This window comes from Miniopterus natalensis, chromosome 15, assembly GCF_054644295.1.
Source record: "Miniopterus natalensis isolate mMinNat1 chromosome 15, mMinNat1.hap1, whole genome shotgun sequence".
Classification (NCBI taxonomy): Eukaryota; Metazoa; Chordata; class Mammalia; order Chiroptera; family Miniopteridae; genus Miniopterus; species Miniopterus natalensis.
The window spans coordinates 40,591,947-40,608,251 of record NC_142095.1 but is presented as its reverse complement, the minus strand read 5'-3'; the positions used below and the strand labels follow the sequence as shown (position 1 = coordinate 40,608,251).

The 16,305-nt window shown below is 44.2% G+C and overlaps 1 protein-coding gene across 1 annotated transcript in view; it reads right to left on the bottom strand.

Annotated features, from left to right (window-relative positions):
- Positions 1–16,305, bottom strand: part of FLNB (filamin B) — a 128,356-nt gene that overhangs the window by 68,977 nt on the left and 43,074 nt on the right. Inside the window, exons 2-4 of the mRNA XM_016205520.2 lie at positions 9,136–9,384; positions 6,691–6,788; positions 4,310–4,457 (exon numbers count right to left, since the gene is read on the bottom strand). Of these exons, the coding sequence (XP_016061006.1) occupies positions 4,310–4,457; positions 6,691–6,788; positions 9,136–9,384 (495 nt within the window). The remainder of the gene's footprint in view (positions 1–4,309; positions 4,458–6,690; positions 6,789–9,135; positions 9,385–16,305) is intronic.

Genomic DNA, 16,305 nt, shown 5'->3' with positions numbered 1-16,305 from the left:
ATTTTAGATGTACTCAGTGGGAAGAATTGGAAAAAGTACTTCAACTCCATCTTCCCAGAAGCAAAAATTCAAGTATTATTTCTTTTTAAGTTTTTTATTATGGGGAATTCCAAACTATACAGACGGAGAACTGTAAAATGAACCTGTGTACCTAGCAGCACCTAGCTTCAACAACTGACTCCCACCTGCACTCCCAGCACTTCCCTCTTCCTGTGTTATTTTGTTTGATACAAATCCTAGTCCTCATGTCACTCATAAACATTCATTATGTACCTCTAAAAGACATTTCAGAATATCCACATCAAAAAAAAATCACATCAAAAATTTATAATAATTCCTTAATATAATCAAATAGTGTTCAAATTTCTAATTATCTTATAAGTGTCATGAATTTGTTTTAACAGTCAGTTGAACTAGGATCCACATAAGGTTCATATATTACAATTGGTCACTGAATCTCTTAAGTCACATTAAATCTCTAGGTTTCTCTCCATCTCTTCTTTTCCTTGTCATCAGTCTGTTAAAAACACTGGGTCATTTGTTACTACACTCTGAATTTGTATTGGTTTTCCAATAAATAATTTAGTTTTAAGAAAAATTGGTGGTAGGTTATTATATAATAAGATGATGTTCACACATCGTTCGGTAAGAAATGCAAATTGAAGAAAATGCATAGTTAGAATTCATTTCCAACTATAAATATAATAGAAAAGAATGGGCTGGAAAGGAACATCTCAGAATGAAGGGATGGGATTGGCAGTAGGGAAGTAAGCTTTTGGTTTTTATTTTCTACATTTTTCTTTTGCTTCAAACTTACAGAGTGAGCACATCATTTAACAACTAGATTTAAACATGCACTTAATATATTCATAAATACCCACTCCACCTGACTCCCAACAGCCCGAGAGAAACAGTCAGCTCTGCATCTTACCCAAGACCCTGGCTAACCAGCAAGGGGCAACCAGCTGGAAACTGCCATCTAGCCAACATCCAGAAGAGAAGAGAAAGTCAACCTCAAAATCCTTCAGAAACTAGAAGAGGAAACGTTCTCTATTTTTTGGTTCAGTTGGCAGATATGAAGCAATGTGGCCACACAGGAAAGACAGCAAACTGTCCCTTGCCTTTGTCTCACCCTGGGACAATATCTTAAGGCCCCATCTGTATGGCCTCATGTGTGGCCCTGTTGCCTAAAATGACCATTTTGTCTTCCGACTTACAAAGAAAAAGTTAAACACTGAATTACCACAATGCCTAGCAATTCCACTTCTAGGCATATCCCCGCAATTGAAAGCAGCACCTGGACATTCTTACGCACCCAAGCTCGCAGCATCTCGTTCACCGAAAGGTGAAAACAACCCAAAGCCCACTGACAGTCAATGAGAAAAAGGAAATGTAGTATATACGATTATTATTCAGCCTTAAAATGCAATGAAATTCTGATACATGTGGCAACACGGATGAACCCTGAAAGCATGATAAGCCAGGCACAAAGGGGCAAATGCCATAGAATTCCACTTACATGAGGGACCTAGAACAGGCAAATTCACAGAGGCAGAAAATAGACTGTTAGTTGCCAGGACTGAGGGGAGGGGAATGGAGAATTATTATTTAATGGTGCAGAGTTTCAGTTTGGGAAGATAAAGTTCTAGAGATGAAGAGTAGTGATGGGTACACAACCATGAATGTACTTAATGCCAATGAATGATACACTTAAAAATGGTGAATATTACATATATTTTACCACATTTGCCTTGTGGTAAAATAGACACACATACACACATTTTTTAAAAGCTGTTAGCACCCTGGCCGGACAGCTCAGTTGGTTGGAGCATTGTCCCGTGCACCAAAAGGTTGCAGGTTTGATTCCCGGTCAGGACATATGCCCAGGTTGCAGGTTCAGTCTCTGGCTGGGGTGCATAAGGGAGGCAACGGATCACTGTTTTTCTCTCATCACTGTTTCTCTCTCTCTAAAATCAATAAACATATCCTTGGGTGAAGATTAAGTGTTTGTTTTGTTTAAAAAAAGGGATTTGCTTCCAAGTACATAACATTTTCAGAGGCAGATGAAGGAAAAAGCAATGACTAGCCACATTCCTGAAGTATAGCAAAAGTGGTCACTTTTTAGAAAATAGCAATAAAAGGAAACCATTTCACATTAACAAAGGGGAAACTGGACAGCCAGCGATAAGGTTATTGCAAACAAGCGTTTTACGTCTTGGTTATTAGATTCAACCCATTTGACCAATTTTGTTGACGAGATTTATTTGGCTGCTTGAGATTTTTTGCCATTTAGGAAGCAGAACCTTTAAAATCAGAGATTCTTTATTGCAGCCACCGCCTTTGGCATGACTTACAGAAGCACTTTTAAGTAAGCATGGGCATGCTGACCGTGGAATGACTGCACATGGGGAAGGCCTTCAAACAACACATAATACAAAAGACTGCACAGACCCCACCTCCTTCCAAAGGGACCTCAAATGGTATGTGGGTTTGTTCCAGAACAACTGAACTGTCTTCTGGTCTAAATCATCTAAAAAGACAGGTGAGAAGGACCTGGTCACGGAGGTTGAGAACAACACACGGTCATCAGCACGACCCTGGTCGTAGGTCAGCTTTAGACTAAGCCCACGCCAAGTACAGCAATGCTGTCTTCAAAGGGAAAGAGTATGTGGGACACCCCACAAGCCAACTGTTCTGGACATTTCAGTCATTTTTTAAAAAGTTGGAGAAAATTATTCTAGATTAAAAGAGTCTACAGACAAACAAATGCAGTAAGTGGATCACAATCAGATCTTGATTTGTAAAATAAAAACTATAAAAGAATTTTAGGACAGTAAACTTGAAAACAAAACTCAGTATTAGTTGATATGAAATTATTGTTAATTTTCTTATGTGTGATGATGAATATTGTGCTTACATAAGAGGATGTTCTCTTCTTAGGAAAGGCTTTGCTGATGTATTCAGGAGTGAAATGTCACCATGTCTGAAATTCATTTTCAAATCATTCCAACAGTCACACACACCCATGCATGCAATGCACAAAGGGCAAGAGAAAACTACATTAGAATGATAAGAACTGTAGGTTCTAGGAGAGGATTTACAAGTTATTTTGTGTGTCTAAATGTTTTCCCAATTGTTATTATAAAAATTAAGAAGTAAAATGCAGCCCTGACCAGGTGGTTAAGTTCACAGGCGCATCGTCCCATACACCAAAAGGTTGCAGGTTCGATTCCCCGTCAGGGCACATACTTAGATTGCAGGTTCAAGGGTTGGATCTCTGGTTGGAGTGCATGCAGGAGGCAACCAATCGATGTTTCTCTCTCACACTGATGTTTCTCTCTTTCTCTCTCTTCTCTCTTTTTAAAAAAATCAATTAAAAAAACAAACACATCCTCAGGTGAGGATTTAAAAAAAAAAAAGAGAAATAAAGAAATACAATGCTCTCCTATAGGAAAGGGAATAAGTTGTAGCTCGCTGTGTTGCTCTTTACCAGAAATCACACTGGACTGAAATACAACTGTTCTCCTTAAAAAAACTAGAGTGCTTAATAACTATGTATGGGGCCAGGTGGGTACTTGAAATATCGGGGAGAGGGGCACTGTACAAAGCACATGATTGTCTAACCACTATGCTGTACATCTGAAACTAATACAGAATAATATTGAGTGTCAACTGTGATTGAAAACAAACAAACAAACAAACAATCAAAAAAACTAGTGCGCTTAAAGTCAGGTGCCACCCAGAACACCAAGTCCCTCAAAATGCCTGCATCCCAACTTAACATTCTGAGCAGAACACTCGGGGCAGCTGCATAAACAGGATGTCTTAGCAAGGAAGTGTCTGCCAGGGGTTATCAATAGCTCCCACCCATCTGGAAATCTGAGCAGCTTTAGCACAACCAAAGGAAAAATGAATCATCAGCCAAAAGACCCAGACTCCTGTCTCCCACCCTCCGACTCCCGGTGGACCGTGACTCTGATTCCTCATCTGAAAAATGGGAACAACAGTCCTTCCTTCATCCCAGGGTTAGTTCACTAAAATCACAGAGCAACAAACCCATCAGTCTCCGTCACATTAAATCTGCAGTGTTTCTTAAAGCCTAGATTCACAAGGCAGAACAGGATGGTCATAAACAAATGGCCCTTTAGGGGGGGGAAAAGAAACAAAACACTGACAAAGGAGGCCTGTAGGCAGTATCTTCAAGGATGTAGCCTACATCCGTGGTTTTGAGAACCTTCCTCCTGAGAAGCCACATCATGATATCTAAGACCAGAGGACAAGCCTCAAGTATAACACGACCGGTGCTTACCTCTGCCATAAGCCCTGGCTTTCTTGGGGTTGAGTTTGGGTTTAAGCGGAGCCCCTGGCTTGAGCTTGGCTTTGGGGAACTGGGACAGGTAAGTCATCACCGAGTGCTCATCCACATCCGGGTGAATAATTTCTTCTGGGGTGATGACCTAGAATAAGGACATGGTGAGTGAATGCCAGGACACATCAATGTATTGGAGTTTTTGCAAACATCTCTTAAGCACTACAAATAATAAGAAATAAGCTTCTCAATTAAGTGAAGTTACATGAAGATGATATGCCAAGATCAGTGTTTTTTAACCTTTTAGAGGTGTCACCATTCCCTTTGGAATCTGAGGACCCTCTCCAGACAATTCTCTATGTCATTTCCAGAGGTACATGCTTCCCCTCAGCCGCCCAAAATAACCCACTCACTCCCCTGGTCAAACCTGCCAGTGGGATAAGCTACGTCAAGTGAGCGGGATGAAGAAAGAACTGCATGTGAGATTAGCGCATGTTACCAAAAAGGCGCACAAACCGGCCTTCTTCCTTGGCTAATCTACCCATCATGCACATCTGTTAACTCAGGTACTAATAAAAAAATTTAAATAAAAAGAAAGAGACAACACAGTGATATAGCTAATGTGTGGTCTTATAGACTGAGTCTTTGTGTTCTCCCAAAATCCACATGTTGAAGCCTCTAATGTGATGGCATTAGGAGGCGGGGCCTTTGGGAGCTAAGCAGGTTTAAATGAGGTCCTGAGGGTGGAGCCTCCATGACGGGATTCATGTCCTTACAGAAACCAGATGTGCACATGCGCCCCCCCACCACTCACCCACCCACCCTCATCTCTCTCTCTCTCTCTCTCTCTCTCTCAAGCCAGGAAAAGGCCCCTCACCAAAAACCAAATCTGCTGGCACCTTGATCTTGAACTTCCAGCTTCCAGAACTGAGAGATGATTATCTGTTGTTTGAACCCATCCAGTCTATGGTATTTGGTAATGGCACCCAGAGCTAAGACAAGTCTCTACATTAGGAGCCATTAAAAAAATGGGGAGGTGATACATTTCTACAGATATTCATCTTAGGAGCAAGAATATTAGTAAAGTTATTTACAATCCATTCTAGACAGGCAGCCTCACTGCAGGCATCATAGCCTCAATTCTACTACCTGACCCAGCCCTAAACAGCACCAAAAATCCTCCTGCCCTAACAAGATTGGTAAGCCACACCTCTTGAGAGGAACAGAAGACTCTGTCTCATGAACCAGGTTAACCAAATGCAGATGAACAATATACGTACCCCGCTTCCCTCATTCCGTGATAAAAAAGAAAAAAGAAAAAAACACAAGAAATCATTCTGATGATTAGCCTGCAGCACCAAAATAGCTATTTGGCTTTGCACCATACGTTCCATAATATGGAGGGCATGAGTTGATTTGGCATTTCTTCTAGGCAGCTCCTTCAACAATGTTACAGTGCCAACATCACATGAACTTTAAAAGGAGATGGTTTCAGGTTTAAGAGATGAAAAACATACCATACCACTTCCTGACAATGGAAAAGCCAAGAAATGGGCCATGAAGCTGAGACACAACGCCAAAACCAAACCAAAGAAATATAGGCAAGTTTTTCTACCTCCCCAGGTGTCCTGTTACAAAATACACTGAACTCAGCTCTGAACACCAACTAGGACCTCGATGGAGCCTGTGGTGAGGTCATCCACCCATGGCACTGGCTACCCACAACTTCTCTTGTCGAGGGCTTTGAACATGGGAGTCATGGTATTAAATGGTCAGGGGGAGGGTTTTTTTTAGACTTCCTGGAAAGGCTTAGAAGACCAGACTTCAATGTGACTACTGAAGATGGTATCTAAGACTTATAATTTCCAAGTTCTCTTGTTATAGTTCTGTGATAGGATTTTGGGCAATACAAATTCTTCCACAACTTTCATTAATTGTAGGTTATCTTGGCTAAAACTTTTTTTAAAAAAAAAACCTTAAGTTCTGTGATTTTTTTCCCTAAGATAGTGAATTAAAAAATTTTTTAAATAGGTAAAAAATGGTTAAATATTGATTCCTATGGCCCTACCTAATCATTAGGGTCCTCATTTGCAGTCTGGTGTCCAAAGATAACCTCTGAATTTTTGCAGCAGAAATTCTAGAAAATTTGCCGCATGTGACAAAGAGTATATATTTTTGTATGATCTACAAGGATCTAAGTCAATGAGAACCTACTATTATGGGTAAACTGAGGAAGGCGGGAGCATGCCACAAGCAATACTCTTTGAAGGCTAATGCCAAGGTCAGACTGCCTGCCAGATTTAAAGAGGCACCCACCCAGTACCAAAACGAGCTGGAGGGTGGAACCAGCGCTGTGGGCCCTGGCATGCTTGCATGAGTACCTGTGGGACGCCCAGCCAGTCATCTGCCTGCTGCATGGCTTCTCGTGCATTGTCCACAGGCTTCCGCGGATCCCAGGATTCCCAGTCTGGGCACAGACCTGTTAACATAACGCAAAAGAAGCTGTTAGTATTAGCTGACTGAAGAGATATTTGGACTTTACAATGGTGCGAAAGCAGTCTGTCATCAGTAGAAACCATACTCCTAATTTTAAATTTTGATCTTTTCCCAAGTGAGTGATATATATAGCACAATGCTCTGTGATGGCTGGGCGGCAGCGACGAGATGACTTTGCCCAACTGTAGGCTAAGTGACCTAGACTAAGCTACGTTTGGTAGGCTAGGTATATTAAATGCATTTTTTAATTACAATATTTTCAACTTACAATGGGTTTATTGGGACATAGCCCTATAAGTCAAGGAGCATCTGAATATACTTTACAGGCAGAAAGTATCACAGATGTGAGTATGGAAAGGTGGAACTATTCTGTCTCAGCTGAGAAGTCTCCTTCGGGATGTTATCTTCCTGCATTAAGATGGGTGTTAGCCACTCCTTAATGGTGTGATATAAATAAATAAACGAAGCCTGTAAAACCATTTGTGCCTGGTGCCTTTTTGCAGGAGAGATTTTTCAACTTTCCACAACACTCATACTTTTATTTCCTGGTCACCCAATGTGTGGGACTGACACCAGCTGGATGTCCCACAATGTAACTCAATTCTGACATTATCTACCTGGGGAGAGCATTAGGCCCCAAAAGTTAAGAGCTCAGTCCCAAAAGACTGCACCTCCTCTCTCCACTGCAGACGCCGGGCACAAGTCTAGGTTGTCACCTGGGCTTCTGACTGACCAGCTACAAACCCACAACTCCCTCCTCAGGTTTAATCATTTACTGGAGTGGCTCACAGAACTCAGGAAAAGTTTACTTACTAGGTTACCAGTTTATTATAAAGAGATACAACTCAGGAACAGGTAGAGATATGTAGGTCAAGTTAGAAGGGGTGAGGAGCTTCCATGCCCTCTCTAAGGGTGCTGCCCTCTCGGGACCTCCATATATTCACTAACTTGGAAACTCCCTAAACCCCACAGTTCAGGGATTTTGTGGAAGCTTCGATACGTAAGCAAAATTGATTAGCTCAACCTCCAGTCCCTCTCCCTTCTCTGGAGGTCAGAAGAAAGAGTTGAAAGTTCCAAACCTCTAATGGGTGGGTTCCCAGACAACCAGCCCCTATCCTTTGGAGCTTTCCAAAAGTCACTTCACTAACATAAATTCAGGTGTGGCTGAAAGACACCATTATCACTGCTCTTATCACTCAGGACATTCCAAGCTTTTTACGAGCTCAAGGCCAGGAAAGGGAGAAAGAGCAAATATATATTTCTTAAGTCACAATATCACAACCCCATTCTTGGATTTATCAAAAAAGACTGAACTAGCATCCTGTATAATTTTAAAAATCTACTTGCTCAAAGGGCAAACTTAGAATTATCTTTAAAACCTTTGTAAGCACAAGAAGTATAGGCCTGGAGTAAAAATCCCCACATTTAAACTGGAAAGAGATGTCTTAAAATGTGTCTCTGGACGCAAAAAAGGAAGAGTGTATCAGGAATGAACTACTGCTGAGGTCTGAGTTACTTCTGATGACTCCAGCTTCCAGGCTCTAACAGAAGAATGGGGCCTTGAGTCAGCCCTCCTCCCTGCCCTACTGACACCAGACAGTTCTGCTTAGAGCAGTTGAGAACCACTGGCTTATTAAATGTTAATGTGTGCAGCACATACCCAGCACTCGGCAAATGGAAAATATGATTATTAGAGTTTTTTATTAAAAACAATTTTGAGAGATACATATAAACGCAGGCTCTGGTTTTTCTATTGAGTGTGTACCAACAAACTCTACCCATCAATCTAATCCCTCCATAAGGATAATTACTGTCTTGGGGCACACTCAACACTCAGAAAAGGGTAGAAGAGGCTCCAACTGGATCCTGACCAAGCCCTGTTTCACAGCAACACAGAAAGGAAAGGACAGAGAGAGCCATATATGGTCAAGCCAGTGGTCGATAAAAATGGGTACTTTCCACTCAATGAAAGTTTTTAGATTTTCATGCCAAGCCACCTAACAGGGCCACATGTTTTTGCCAAAGGCTACGGGAAACTAGGCACCAACTATGGGAAGGAGCAGGATTTTGTAGTCTAGAAGCTAAACCCAAGGCCTGCGGCGAGCATTAAGGTCGTGAGTGGGAATTTGGATAAACAACCGAATTCAATGTTCAAACACATTAATGGATACATACACGTATGAGAACTGCTATTGGAAAGGTAAATGGAGCCATTTTTAGCTCTTACAATGGGTAAAACCAGGAGAAATACACCAATCACAGCAAGCCTAGCTTTCCCAATGAAAACTGAGAGGTTTAGGGCCCACATACTCCCAGCCATGGGCACTTACCTGGGGCACAGCTGTCTACCAGGGCACCCAGGGCTTTGCCGTCTTGCCAGTTCTGGTTAAAGTTGGTGATGGGCAGATAGGGGATCTTGTTCTGAATCCATCCCAGCAGCCTCTGCTTGGGCGTCTGCTTCTTGGCGTCATCGTCTCCCTCATCCTCCCACACGGGCATGGAGATGGAGTAGTGGAGAATCAGCGTCCACACCAGGCCCAAGATGAGCTTCAGGTTCCCATCCACGATGGCTTTGCTATCTGCGGACAGAGGCACGGCCTTGGTCATTCCCCTGGGTTGCACAAGTGTGAATCATGCCCTTTGTAAAAAAGTCAACCAAGCCATCACCTGTTAGAGGGCCACAGTGAACTGTTGCAGAGTGAAAGGGTGCAATGCTAGCGTTTGCTTCGAAATACCTGAGGATGGGAATCGGCGAACTAAGATTCCAAAATGTTGTAAACTGGTGGCACTGGTACACGGGCATGCATTACACCACCGTCTCTACTTTTGTGTATGTTTGAAATTTTCCATAATAAAAGAGTTTTTAAAATTTTAAATTGTTCTGTATCCCCTTCAGGGGAAGACCCTTCACCTATCCTGCAGGATGAACCCTGGCCCATCATTCAATGGCCAGATCTGACGGTTGGTGGCCCTTCACTCCCACCAGCATATGTGACTGTGCCAGGGTCCTCTGAAGAGACAAGGACCATTCACTCCTGGGCCTACCATGGCCCACTCCAGGCCTGTGAGCACCTGCTGGGGAGAAACTGAGCCTTCTTCATCCTGTATGTCCCCTCCCTGCCCCATCCACCCACCCACCGCAAGCCACCTGAACATTGGTTAAACACACGCCAAACTGCACTTAAAATGAAACCCAACCACAGCCACATGAAAATATACTCACATGCTGATAAGAAGGCATGCCACTCAAAACTGAAAGGGTGGGGGCCTTTTTTTTTTTTAATTCACCTGTTTATTGTTATGTCCTCTCACAAGAAAAGACTCTTAAGAGACCACACCCAAAAACCATAGAAACCAAAGGTAATTTCAGATTCTATCGTAATAAAACTTGATTGTGTAAAACGGGGTGAGTCAAGATTATCATGAACTGGCTGGTAAGACCAACTAAATTCAAGCAACCCTCATTCAAAATCATGGCGCCCCATGATTTTCTATGTAATGAATTGTATAAATAATAGCTTTTAAGCATTATTTACAGGCATTGTAAATAATGCCTATAAATTAACTCACAGGCCCAGTGACCAATAAAAATGCAGGACTCCTTGTCCAGAAAGTATTAAGAATTTCAAGACAGCAACAGCAGAGCATTAAAACAAACACAGAACCCTTCTGAGCGGGCCGCCCTGCACAGCTGCACACATCGTGTGACCATGAAGCCAGCTCTGCTTCTGAGGGCCTGTGGTCAATAAAGCAGCAATAATCTGCATGAAACACAGGACATTCATTACCCAGAACATGAAAATCCAAGAAATTCATCCTGTCAGACCATACATTTCTCCAGCAAGCAGCCCCTGACCATGACTGACTGAGTTTTTTGGATTAGATGTCCTATTATAAGGTTGTCATTGAAGTGCTACCAACTGATCCTAAGAAATCCCAGGTCACACAATTTTCCATGCCAGTTTTCCTCATTCAAGCTAAAGGGAGAAGAGCAGTGAGGAGGGAAAGGTGGGAGGAGTGTATGCTTATCAATAAGGTAAGGGCGGTGTGCAGGTGGGGTCTGGTCTTGAACCAGGCAGGATCAACAGGTCAGTCTCATCCAGCCACAGGCATCAGTCTGCAAAGTTCAAACTTCCCTGAGCTGTGCATTAAATGCTTTACAAATGCAAACTTGCAGATTTCTTTCATAAATCAAAACTTGAAACCAATTTGCTCTATCTTTACCCAGCTTACACATGCTGGTCTAAAGGAATGAGACATGAATATTTTTCAAAAAGATTTGGGGGGAAATATGACCCAGTAAAAGTCTGAGCCAAATATATGAAAATACAATGCCCAGAACTTCTGTTTCCAATGAATTCAAGGTGGGTGTCCAAATGGGGAAGCCCCCATTAAGGTCTCACGGAGATAAATGATGCTTTCTTTCTGCTAGTCTAGGAAGCTGGAGGGACGGCAATCCTCATTCCAAAAGGGATTTTGACAGGTGAAGGTTCAAATGCTTCACCGAACTCTTGGAACAATAAAAAGAAGGCAAATTGCCCAAAAGGCCTCCCCCACCCCCACCTGAAATAGGAGATCCCAATGCCTTGAAAACGAACTGCTACACAGCATCACGGTGCCGACGTCTGAGCATCAGCAAGGTCACAGAATTTCCGGCCCGAGCGTGCTCTGCAGTGTTTATGCGGAGTGTAAACGTGGAGGGGGTCAGCCAGAAACCTCCCTGGCTGAGGGTGACAGGGAGCCTCTCTCAGGAACACAATAAGCCAACGCCGCAACGCCCTCCCCGCCTCCTGGAATCTGCTTAGATTGACAGCGGGTTGGAATCCGGCCGTGGGTTTCAGCTCCCCAAATCACAACCAATCACAACCCCCACGAAACTGGTCCAGGCCCTGGACAACACTGACCCTCAAACCACATCCACCTTCTGGAAGTACTTAAAATTACCCAGCATTGCTCAGAAGTGAGGGCAGAGGCTTTTTTTTTTTTTTTTTTAATAGCTAGAAAGTTAACTTGAGCTACTGCAAATTCTAGGGTGGAATGTTTTCACGTCATTTCAGCACATCAGTTCTCCAGGTCTTGTTAAGCAAAATTCTGGAATGGGTGCATTTACGGGGGTGGAAACCAGTTATTTTTAGGCCATCTTCAGAAGCATCTTGGACACAGTGCCTTTATGAATAAGTTCCCCAGAGGTAAGGGGGTGGTAATCTTTCATCTCTCTCTACTCTCATCAGGAGGGTTCGATCCACACAACCATCTGTGCACCTACTACGTGCACTGTGTCGACCTTCTCTCCTGGCTGTACCAGTTTATCGGGGTGGTAGGGGTGGGGGCCTGGGAGGACAAGCCTGAGCAGAATCCATTCCACACTTTTGCTCCCCTGGGTAAGGTCATCCATTGGTCACAATGCAGCTGGCCATTGAGTCAGAGACAGTCACATGCCTGGGGACAACTGGCCCACCATACTCTGTACCACAACTTGGCCATCTGGGGAACAAACTGCTACAGGCTCTGCTCCCTACCCTCTCATCTGTTACCCACTGAGCGGCAGTGTGGCAAGTACAGGTTCTGGAACCAGCAGCTCTACTAGAAGTATCACTTGAAACAATACGCCCACCCTCTCTCTCTGAGGCTTGTTTCTTCTCATCTACCAAATGTCAATGATCACAGTCAACACTTCACAGGGCTGCTGTAGGAGTAGGGGGTCAGAGAATGCCATGAGTAGAACACAATGCCTGGCACACAGTAGGCGCTTAAGTGTTACCTCCCCCACCCCCTACTTCATTCACTTAACTTCTGAGTATCTGCTATGTGCCAAACACTCTTCCGTAGAACCAAAAGCCCAGAAGCTATAATCCCAGTGTTGTGCACAAACAGAAAATGGAAAGTACCTTGTGAATTAATAGGATGAAATGTTCAACATGTCACTTCTCTGAGCCAAGCAATGTAAAGGTCATGAGGCTTTGCAGTCCCTGGTCTCCAGTTCCAAGAGGAGGCTGAGCCGCAATACTGAACATGTGAGGGACATGTGAACCCAGGAAATGAAAGGTAGGTGAATGGGGGATACATCTGGGCTGGGCAGTTTAGGAGACCAACGTGGCCCTAGGTCACAGCCCAATAGGAACCAAGAGTTGGCCAGGAATGATTTATCAGACCTTCCTGAAATAGAATATGGTGCGAAGAGCAGCCCACATGGGCCGGGTCAGCTCCTCCTTGACTTCCTGGATTCACGCTGCCCAGGCTCACCCTCCATCCTTGGCCCCAGCCCGCCTGGCCTGGGACTCTCTCCCCAGCCCCTCTCTTGACCTAGCTAATGCCTCTTCTACCTCCAACTCTGCAAAACTAGAACAGATCCCGTTAAACACCCCCTCACTGCCGTGTGCCCTCCTCTTTCAGTGCACCTACAACTGTGCTTAAATAATCACCTGTGTCATGTTTACCTCCTCTGCTCAGTGTCAGCTCCACAAAGGCAGGAATGAGTTATGTTGCTCCCTGCTGATCCCACAGCCTGGACACTTGACTGTTGCGGGAACCAGCTGCCACACACAGCTTCCTACCCTCTCACCTCCAGTGCTGCCTGCTGTAGAGTGGATGCAAAAAGGCATAGAATTCTAAACTGCTCCAGACTGGGGCCACCTCTGAAGCCCTGGCCGACCACACAGCAAGTGGCACACAAGGAAAGGCAAGGGACAGGTCCTTAAGGGTGCAGGCTCTGCGGGTGTAGGCTCAGTGCCACCATATAAGCCTTTCGACCCTGGCCAAGCAATCTAATCTCTATATGCCCCAGTTTCTTTATCTGTCAATTAGAGATAATGTTGGAACATGAGTGTAGGGCTATTCAGAAGGCTAAATGTGATAACACATCTTTAGCACTCTGACCTCCACACAGTTTTCATTAAATGCTGGTATTCTTACCACCACTGACTTCAGCATGCTTTTATCAAGCTTGAGCCAAAAAGAACAAAGGCAGGAGGCAAGAGTGAAAGCTTAGCGGTTACAGGTGTGACCTCCAAGTCTGCACTGGGGTTTCCTATCAGCCTGGATTACCTGGGTGAGCTGACAGCAGCAGCATCCTGTGAAAGGGCGCGCCAAGGTCACAGTGCAGAGCTTGGTTACCTGGGCCCAGAACCCATGGGCAGATCCAGCGTTCACTGACATCCCAAGAGGGCTTTCCAGTTTTTCTCCCTCCTGCCTTCTTTTCCAGCCTGAACAAGCCCTGATCAAATTGTAGGCCTCGGTTGTCCCAACTAGAGGGTGCCCTGAACTAAAAGGAGGCAATTTACCACTTTTGTTAGTTTCAGAGTCAAAACTTAGCCCAGATGCCCTTCATTCCTGAGGCCATGTTGAGGAGGACCATCTCAGTCAACTGCCCAGAATGGGGCCACATTTCTGGGGATGCAACAGTCCTTCCATCCACACAGCAGAGGATAGACTGTGCACTTTGGCTCAGGTGCCCAGAGATCCCTGGGCAGGATGAAGAGAGCAAGGCTAGCTTCTCTCCCCCGCTCAGTCAGGGTTTCTCTCCAGGGCTTGAACCAACAAAGGACAAGACACAACCAGGTGACTCACTCCTCTAATGACTAAAGAGTATCTGTGGCTAAGGCCACTAAAATCCTTCCTCCCCTTCTCCCAGGCACGCAGCTTCCTCCTAGGTTACCCTTCCCAGCCTACCTTGCAGTTTGGTGGTGTGGTTGCCTCACCAATTAACAGTGAGCACAAGGAAGCACACCATCACTTTGGGGCCTTGGGCAGTGGGTGTGCCTTGTCCAAACACTCTCCCCGCTACTGCCAGCCAGAGCCCTGACATCATTGTTTCTTAGCTTTGACTTGTTCTAGGAGAGGCCAGACAATGTGATGGAAGGAACCTGGGTCCAAGAATCAGGTGCCCCACCAACATGAAGACTGAAAAAAGCCACTGTTTTTTTAATCTCTTTGTTACAGCAGTTTAACTACAAGAGGATGTTCTGGGCCTTTAAGACCTGGAGTCACATGGGCCTATTTCTATCTGTAGGTAAGACACAAGCCACAATACAGTCAGACTAGACTGGAGCACTGGGGTCAACTGGATTTCCTATTCATTTTCCTGCTCATGAACTACTCAATAATAACAAAGGAACGGTCTGAGTTAACAATTTTTACACATCACTATGTCAGGATTCGGTTTAATAAAAAGTTTACCCCGCCCTGGCTGGGTAGCTCAGTTGGTTAAAGCGTTGTGCTGGTATGCCAAGGTTGCAGGTTCAATCCCTAGTCAGGGCACATACAAAAGTCAACTAATGGAGGCATGGATGGGTGGAACAAGTTGATGTTTCTCTTTCTCTCTCTCTCAAAATCAATAAATAAAAATTTTAAAAACTTTTCACCCAGATCTTTTTATGTTAGAAATTTTTCAAAAGATGATACAATAGACAAGGGGTGGCAGACGGTGTTGGCATATGAGGTGAAAACTCAGTGTGTTGAGAAAGATTCTGAAGTCCTCTCTGGATTTAGCAAGAAAGAGTGCCCAAATGGACCACCAATGTCTGCCTGCCACGAACAAGGCATGGGACTGGAGGCTCAGGAGGAAGATTACAGTGCAGATTAGCAACGTCTACCCTGGGCCTGGCATGGGAGTGGCAGCCTGGATTTCTCTGCAACAGAACTGAGTAAACATTTCCAAATCCCGGAGTTTTCTACTATAGGCAATGATGCATCTTTACGCATAACCTCAGACTTCAAACCTCCACTTTGCCAACTATTCCTTCCGTTCTCTTACCTGGACAATTTTTGCCTGGAGTTAATTGAAGCAAATTATTTCCTAAATACCTTATTTTTATTTTGGTATAGAGTTTTTGGTGGACTTTCAGCTCATGGACATTATGGTGATATACTGCTTCGGAAAGTATCTCAAACACCCTATTTTCTGGTTGGGGCATTATTTAATTAAAAATTGCATTTGCCCCATCACCCACTGCACTTTCTTTTCAATGTCACTTTTGAGAATTATTTCATATCTAGCAGCAAAGCCACACTGGACTAAATGAGATGGGCATATTAAAGGGCTTAGTACTTAGTAAGTCTCTTCCTACTTCGTACTACTGAAAGCCTTCAAAAGTTAGAATAAGGATTCTAACCTTGTTAGAAAGGTTAAAGAAAGAAGGAAAAAGGAAAGATACCCCAAAATGGTCCAAGCAGTGCATGCTAAACGAGATTTTTTTACCTCAAAGCCACAGGTTCCTGTTGCTTTCTGTTGCTACCACACAGAGGTCCTGGGTGACTAGCAGGACAAGGGCCCAGGGACTGAGCATGGGGCAGAGGAAGCCAGGGTCCTGCCACTGGGAGATGCAGGTAAACCCCGGCGTGAGTTCACAGGGCCTCAGCATGGTGGTGTCTGTCCCTCCCTCCGAGCTTCCGGCCACAATTGCTCTGGGAACATGCCCAGCTGAAATAATAAACACTGGCTGCGTACGGAGGTCTTTGTCACCTTTTGACGCCAGCTCAGTCTGTCATGTGGCAAGGCCTGA